Below are 8,650 nucleotides of genomic sequence, written 5' to 3'. Positions count from 1 at the left end.
TTCCTTCCGAGGAGTGGCTGGTGGGTTTGAACCGCCAGCCGTCTGGTTAGCAGGCAAGTGTCTTAGCCACTATGCTACCAGAGCTCCCATGGCTTGGGTTAGGCACACCTTAGTCTTCAAAGAGACACCTTTGCTCTTCTGCACTTGAAAGTGCTGCATGATGTTTTGCAGCAGATTTGCCCAGTTCACTACGTCGTCTGATGTCTTCACTGCTGCTTCCGTTCGCGTTGACTGTGGAACCGAGTGATATGAGACCTTTGACAGCTTCAATCTTTTTTCCATTTATCATGATGCTGCTTATTGGCCAGTTGTGAGGATTTTCGTTTCCTTTATGTTGAGGTGTAATCTATATTGCAGATTGAAGTCTTTAATCTTAATCAGGAAGTGCTTCAAGTCATCTTCACTTTCAGCAAGGTTGTGTCATCTGCATATTGCAGGTTGTTAATGAGTCTTCCTTCAATCCCGATGCCACATTCTTCTTCATATAGTCCAACTTCTCAGATTATTTGCTCAGCATACAGATTGAATAAGTATGGTGGAAGGATACAATCCTGACATACTCTCTTCTTGATTTTAAACCAGGCAGAATCCCCTTGTTCTGTTCAAATGACAGCCTCCTGGTCTACGTACAGGTTTCTCATGAGCATAATTAAATGTTCTGGAATTCCTATTCTTCTCAATGTTATGCATGATTTGTTATGATCCACACAATCAAATGCTTTTGCATAGTCAATAAAATACAAGTAAACATCTTTCTGGTATTTTTTGCTTTCAGCCAAGATCCATCTGACATCAGCTATGATATATCCCTTGTTTCATATCCTCTTCTGAATCCATCTTGCATTTCTGGAAGTTCTCTGTCAATATAATGTTCTGACCATTTTTGAATTACCATCAGTAAGATCTTATTTGCATGTAATATTAACAACACTGTTTGATAATTTCCACATTCTATTGGATCACCTTTCTTTGGAATGGGCACAAAATATGGATCTCTTCTAGTCAGTTGACCAGGTAGTTGTCTTCCAAATCTCTTGGCATAGACGAGTAAGTGCCTCTAGCACAGCATCCATTTGCTGAAACATCTCAGTGGGTATTCCATCAGTACCTGAAATCTTGTTTTTTTGCCATTTCCTTGAGTGCAGCTTTGACTTCTTTCTTCAATACCATTGGTTCTTGATCATATGCCACCTCCTAAAATGGATGAATATCAACCAATTCTTTTTGGTACAGTGACTCTGTGTAGTCCTTTCATCTTCTTTTGATGTTTCCTGCATCATTCAATATTTTGCCCATAGAATCTTTCATGATTGCAACTTGAGGCTTAAATTTTTTTCCTTCAATTCTTTCATCTTGAGAAATGCTGAGTGTATACCTCCCTTTTGGTTTTCTAACTCCAGGTCTTTGCATATTTCATTATAATAATTGACTTTGCCTCCTGGAGCTGCCCTTTGAAATCTGTTTAGCTCTTTTATCTTGTCAGTTCTTCCATTTAATTTAGCTGCTCTCCATTCAAGAGCAAGTTTCAGAGTCTCTTCTGACATCCGTTTTGGTCTTTCCTTTCTTTCCTGTCTTTTCAATAACCATTTGTTTTCTTCATGTATGATGTTCTTGATATCATCCCACAATTCATCTGGTTTTCAGTCATCGTTGTTCAATTCTTTAAATGGTCTCTAAATTCAGGTGGGATATAATCAAGGTCATATTTTGGCTCTTGTGGACTTGGTTTAATTGCCTTCAGCTTCAACTTGAACTTGCATATGAGCAATTGATGGCCTGTTCCATAGTCAGCTCCTGGCCTTGTTTTGGCTGAAGATATTGAGCTTCTCCATTGCTTTTTTTCCACAGATGTAGTTGATCTGATTCCTGTGTGCTCCATCTGGCGAAGTCCATGTGTACAGCCACTGTATATATTGCTGAAAAAAGGTATTTGCAATGAATAAATCATTGGTCTTGCAAAATTCTATCACATTATCTCCAGTGTCATTTTTATCACCAAGGCCATATTTTCCAACTACTGGTGATTCCTCTTTGTTTCCAACTTTTGCATTCCAACCACCAGTGATAATCAACACATCTTGACTGCATGTTCAGTCAATTTCAGACTGCAGAAGTTGGTAAAAATCTTCAATTTCTTCATCTTTGGCTTTGGTGGTTCTTGCATAAATTTGAATAACAGTAGTACTGACTGGTCTTCCTTGTAGGCATATGGATATTATCTTATTACTAATGGCACTGTACTTCAAAACAGATCTTGAAACATTCTTTGTGATGATGAATGCCACACCATTCCTCTTCAATTTGTCATTCCTGGCATAGTAGATCATCTGGTTGTCTGATTCTAAATGGCCAAAACCAGTCCATTTCAGCTATTTCTTAGGATATCGATCTTTACACATTCCATTTCATGTTTGACAACTTTCAATTTTCCAAGATTCATACTTCATACATTCCATGTTCTGATTATTAATGGATGGTTGCAGCTGTTTCTTCACATTTTGAATCATGTCACATTAGCCAATGGAGGTTCCAAAAACTTTACTCCATCCACATCATTAAGGTCGGCTCTACTCTGAGGAGACAGCTCTTCCATAGTTGTATTTTGAGTGCCTTCTGACCTGGGGACTCATCTTCTGGCACTATATTGGACAGTGTTTCAGGACTGTTCATCAAGTTTTCCAGCAATATATCAAATAGTGTCTCACTGCTATTCATAAGGTTTTCACTGGCCAATTCTTTGAGAAGTGGATGGTCCCTTCCTTCTTGTAAGTCTGTCTTAGTCTGCAAGCTCTGAAACCTGTCCACCATGAGTGAGCTTGCAGGTGTTTGAAATACCGATAGCATAGCCTCCAGCTTCACAGCAACATGCAAGACACCACAGTATGACAAACTGACAGAAGAGTGGTGGACACATGCATATAGGAGGGTATATGTGTGTATAAACATGTGCATGTATAGGTGTGCAGGTGTATAGGAAGGCATATGTGTATACATGTAAGTGTGGGCAGCATATAAGTAACAAAGCACAAAAGGAACACAGTGACTGATACTTCCTAGATATAACCAAACACCTCATGAGATTGGTTGACTAGTTTTGAAGGCTTAGGATTATAGTTGCTATGAGTTGGAATTGACTCAATGGCAGTGGGTAATATAAGGGTAAGGTAATCTTTACAGAAGCAGGAAGCAGACTCCCACATCTTTCATGGAGTGGATTGGTAGGTTCAAATCAGTGACCTTTTGATTAGCAGCCAGAGCTTAACCACTGCACCACCAGGGCTCCTTGGAGCTCCCATAATCCATTGCTGTCAGTCGATTCTGACTCATAGCAACCCTCTAGGACAGATCAGAACTGCTCAGGAGGGTTTCCAAGGCTATAATCTTTACTTTCTTTTTATTTTTTATTGTGATTTGGGTGAAGGTTTACAGAGCAAATTCATTTTCCATACAGCAGTTCACATACACTTTGTCTCATGACATTCACCACAATTTACCACAATGCAACAGCTCCCCTCCCATTTCCTCCCAATAATTACCTCTTCCCTGTGTCCATCCCTCCATGCCCTCCTACCCCCGAGCTGTCTCCCAGTACATAAGCAGTCCTTCTTTCTCCCATGATTGTTCTCTCCAAGGAGTGTAGCTACCTCAGATAAATGTTCAACTCATATGCCTGTCTTTTGCTTGGCTGGAAGCCACAGGGGTGGGTTCAATTCCAGACCTGATGGGCAGCTAGGGGCCATAGTCTCAGTGGTACCACCAGGCTCTATCGGACCAACAAACCTGGTCCCCCCCCCTTTTTTTTTTCTCCAAATGACTGAGTTTTATTCACATCGTTCTCCCTCTCTATGCAGGATTTCCTACATAGATCCCCTTCCAAGTGGTTGACACTGGTAGCCAGGCACCATCTAGTTCTTCTGGTCTCATAGTCGTATAGGTTGCAGATTGGATGGTGTACCAGTCGCTAGGACTGATTGTATCCATGAATTTTTGGTTTTCTTCATTCTTCTTTGCTCTGGATGGGGAGAGACCCATCGTTGTATCTAGATGGCAGCTTGCAAGCTTTTAAGATCCCAGTCGCTACTCGCCAAAGTAGAAGGTGGAGCAATGTTTTGTGTAGTATGTTATGCCAATTGAGCTTGATGTCCCCTGCGACCATGGTCCCGAGGCTATAATCTTTATGGAAGCAGACTGTCACATCTTCTTCTCACAAAGTACCTGTTGGGTTGGAACTACCAACCTTTTGGTTAGTAGCCACTGCACCACCAGTTCCCACACCAAATCCACTATCACTGATTGTGACTCATAGCAATCCTGTAGGGAAGAGTGGAACTGCCCCCTAGGATTTCTAAAACTGTAAATCTGTACAGAAGCATATGGCCACATCTTTCTCCCACAGAGGAGCTGGTAGGTTCCAAACGATGAACTTTTAGTTAGCAACTGAGCTTTTTAACCATTGTACCACCAGGGATCCTTAGAGTTCCCATGGGGTCTAGAAATCCTCTTCCTAAGTATATACTGAAGAGAAATGAAATTATACATGGTGACTATGAGACCAGAAGAACCAGACGGTGCCTGGCTACCACTGTCAACCACTTGGAGGGGGATCTATGTAGGAGATACTGGATAGAGTGGGAGAACAACGTGGAAGAAAACTCAAAATCATAAAAATAAATAAATAAACAGGGACCATGTTTGCTGGTCTGATAGAGCCTGGTGAAACCCCTGAGACTATGGCCCCTAGCTGTCCTTCAGGTCTGGAATTAAACCCACTCCTGTGGCTTCCAGCCAAACAAAAGACAGGCATATGAGTTGAACATTTACATTAGATAGATACATTCCTTGAAGAGATCAATCCTGGGAGAATAGAAGGGCTATGTATGCACAGAGAGACAGCTCAGGGGGCAGGAGTGCATGGGAGGGAAGGGCACAGGGAAGAGGTAACTATGAGGAGGAAGTGGAAAGAGAGCTGTTGCATTGTGGGAAATTGCAATGTCATGAGACAGTGTATGTGAACTACAGTATGGAAAATGAATTTGCTCTGTAAATTTTCACCCAAATCACAATTTAAAAAAAGAAAAAAAAAATCTCAAAAAAAAACCCACTTACACATGAACTTTCATAGCATGATTATGCATAATTGCCAAAGAAAGTGGAAACAATCCAAATATTCATCAGTGGATGAATGGATAAACAAAATGTGTCACATTCATACAATGGAACATTATACAGCCACACAAAGGAATTTCTGATATATGCCACAAATGGATGAACCTTGAAAACATTAGGCTAAGTGAAAGAAGCTAGACACAAAAGGTCACATAGTGTATGATTTCATTTATAGAAATGTCCAGAATAGGAAATCCATAGAGAGGGAAAGTAGATTAGTGGTTTCCAGGGATAGAGGGAGGGGAGAATGGAAAGTGTCTGCAATAGGTACAGGTTTCTTTTGTGAATATACTAAAAACCATTGAATTGTACACTTTAAAATGGAGAATTTTATGGTGTGTGAACTTATATAAATAAGTTACATATCTTAAACATATCTCAGCTTTTAAAAAGATGGTAAAAAGTTTACTTGAGCATCTACTATGTGCCTGGTAGGGTACTGGGAACTGTATATAGATTATCTTTTTGACTCCTAACAGCCTCCGAGGGTCAGATGGTGCCACCAGTATTAGAATGTTAGAAAAGGGGAAACCGAGGCTCAAAGAACGAGTCCAATCTCACCGTACCTACTCACCTCTCCTGCGCAGGAGTAGTTGATCTTCAGGTAGTAAGGGAAGCCCAGGTATTTCTGTAAGGAGAAGGTGAATCAATGTCCAGAGCCAAGCAGGGAGCAGCTCCAGGATTCCTCTCGTTGGCCTAAACCAGGTGGGTCCCCTCACCTTGTTCAGGTCGATTGGCGCGTCCACTAGTCTTCTGAACACGCTCTCTACTGTGTCCACGGGTTTTTGTTGAAACAAGCGGTCGCTCACACTGTTCTGGCCTACCTTCTCGAACTTGTTCAAGGCAAAATGCCAGGTGCAATCCGCATCCTCTACTGCCCACAGCCTCCAAGGCGCCAATACCATCGTCAGGAGTGCCCACAGCACCTGCAGGACTAGGGGTCTCTGTCCCGAAGGGACCGCGGGGAACATCGTGGGGTAGGGCGGAACGTGGCTGCAACCTGGAGAACCCGGGTGTCAACGCCTGCCCGCAAGAAGCCGCTCAGGAGCCGCTTTCTGAACCCACGCCTCAACCTTGAGCTTCGCCCCGCCCCTATTCCTGACTCTGCTCCTGCTCTTGCTCCGGGTTCCGCCTCTGCTTTTGCTCCGGGTTCCGCCTCCTCTCTTGTTCCTGGCTCCGCCCCGGTTCCAGCCCTCACACCTGCTCCGGACCACGCCCCTATCCTTACTCCAGATCCCACCCCTGCTGTTACTCCGAACCGCGCCCTTACTGCCCCTCCTGGCCTCACCCTTGCTCCTGCTTCTCGTTTCACCCCGCCTCCTCATCTCGCCCCGGAACCTTGTTCCGCCCTTACTCTTCGCTCCGTTCCTGCTCTTCAGCCCATCTTGGTTTCTCGCTTTGGCCGCGCTCCTTCTCCTGCTCCTCCCTCTGGTCACGCCCCTGCACCTGCTCCTGGCTCTGTCCCTACTTCTTGCTCCGCCTCTCCACTTGTCCCACCGCCCCTTCTTGGCTGGTAGCTTTCTTCTTGCTTTCGTCCTGCACTGGGTCCTGGTCTGGCACCTGATGCTCCCCCTCCTCTGGCCTTTCCGGATCTTTTCCTCAACTCGCCCCTTCCCCTGTCCTCGCCCCTGTTTTTCTCTCCGGGATCGCTCTACGCTCTGCTTGCGCTCCTTACCCCGTCCCTGTTCCTCGTTGCGCGCCTTCCCTTCGCCTTTGGCCACCTGCTCTTCTGGAGCGGGCTCCTCCCCTAGTCCCTTCTCGCCCCGCCCCCTCTGCTCAATTTCAGCTCTCTCCTCGCCCGGTCCATTCTCGGCTCTCGCCCTCTCGGCTCCGCGACAATTCTCTTCTCCCCGAGTTGTCTCCTCGCCCCGCCCCCTCTCGCCTCGGACCCTCCCCTCTCCCCGCCCCCTCTCGCCTCGGACCCTCCCCTCGCCCCGCCCCTTCTCGCCTCTGACCCTCCCCTCTGGGCTAGGGTTTTCTTCGTCCGGGGCCCTCTCCTCGCCCTGCACCTTCTCGCCGCGGGTCCTCTCGCCCCGCGCCCTTTCCTCAAATTTCCGTCTCTTTTCGCCCTGCACCTTCTCACCCCTCACTCTCTTCTCAACTCTAGCTCTTTCCCTGCGCGCCTCCTCGTGGTGGGCCCTGTCTTCGCCATGACACCCCGCGTGGGTTTTAGCCCTCTTCTCGCCCTGCGCCGGCGCCGACTTGTCGGTGTGCACTTTTTGAATCCTCACCTTTTTCTCGGCCCGCGACACCTGCTCACTCCGCCCCCTTTTCTCTCCCTCCCTTTCCATGCTCTCGCCCCCACCTGCTGTAGGCCCACCTCTTGTAGCGCCGCCTCATCACCTGCTTCTGGTCTTAGCTCCTCCCTGCATCTCCCTGCCTCGGTCTCTCCCCTCCTGTCTTGTGTCCCTTCCACGGCTCTCCTCTTCACCCTCCCTCTCCCCTCCCTTTTCCCCTCCCCAGTCCCCCACACCCCCCCTGGGTTGGCCCCCAGGCACCACCCTCTTCTCCCCGCCCCGCGGTACCAGTCACTTGGTTAAAACCGGTCGACCGTTACTTGGCTGCTCCAGTCCCGCCCCTCCTGCCCGGCCTCAAAATGGTCGCCCACACCTTCTCAATTGACTTCCGCCCTTCCCAAGGCACGCCTGCCTTGCGTGCCTGTCTCCATAGTAACCTTCATCCCCCAGCCGTTGCGAAGGGCTTGGAGACAGGCAGGCTCAAGCGCCCAGATGTCCCTGACCTGACCCACAGAGGATGCTAGGGATGCAATGATATGATAGACCTAGGGCTTGGAACCGGTTTGGTCATGGTCAATGAAGTGACCAAACAGACCTGATTTATTATATAGCACGTGGGTGTGCCTGAACAGTAATCAGACAGGGAAAAATTTAAATTACATGTCAACACCCTGCTAGAAACGTAATTGCCCTCGTAGAAAACCAAGGCAGCATGCACATTGCATAACAACCAAATCTCTTGATCAGCAGGGTCAGGAGCAGTGGTGTCCCGTTCAAAGATGGCGGCTACCCATGCGCTTTGAATGTGTGTTGCTCTCCAGGGTCCTGGAAATAATCCCGTCTCCTGCATCAGGTTCCCGGAAGAGCTCATGGCACCTCTTCTAAGTCTTCCAGTTTAGGACTTCAACCCATAATTTTTCTCATTCCAATTATTGTTTAGGTACAGCCACATATTACAAATTCAGATCTGCGTGGGTCATGACTGCACTGCTTCAAACTGGCTCAAAGTCCGAGATAGAATGGCCTTCAAGGAGATCCTAATGGTTGTGTTGGCACCAAGCTTCACCCTTACTCTTCCTTCTACATAATCAGGCTGTTATACCAAAACTTCCACTCCTACCTCGAAGACCAAAAGAGCCTGTCTGCACCCTAATATCCTCCTGTACAAAATGTGGGCAATTCTCATAGAGTTGTGGGAAATAAGTAAGATAACATGTGAAGAGCAAAGCGGTACCTGGCACAACGTA

General features: G+C 46.5%; 1 protein-coding gene across 1 annotated transcript in view; it reads right to left on the bottom strand.

Moving 5' to 3' along the window:
* CATSPERG (cation channel sperm associated auxiliary subunit gamma) overlaps positions 1 to 7,457 on the bottom strand; it is a 63,654-nt gene extending 56,197 nt beyond the window's left edge. Inside the window, exons 1-3 of the mRNA XM_042782914.1 lie at positions 6,842 to 7,457; positions 5,886 to 6,166; positions 5,741 to 5,794 (exon numbers count right to left, since the gene is read on the bottom strand). Of these exons, the coding sequence (XP_042638848.1) occupies positions 5,741 to 5,794; positions 5,886 to 6,166; positions 6,842 to 7,457 (951 nt within the window). The remainder of the gene's footprint in view (positions 1 to 5,740; positions 5,795 to 5,885; positions 6,167 to 6,841) is intronic.
* Positions 7,458 to 8,650: the final 1,193 nt, after the last annotated feature.

The sequence above is a fragment of the Orycteropus afer genome, unplaced genomic scaffold (assembly GCF_000298275.1).
Source record: "Orycteropus afer afer isolate SDZICR_OR568_19922 unplaced genomic scaffold, OryAfe1.0 scaffold00507, whole genome shotgun sequence".
Lineage (NCBI taxonomy): Eukaryota > Metazoa > Chordata > Mammalia > Tubulidentata > Orycteropodidae > Orycteropus > Orycteropus afer.
Note: the sequence above shows the minus strand (reverse complement) of the source record. Positions and strands in the feature narration are given on the sequence as shown.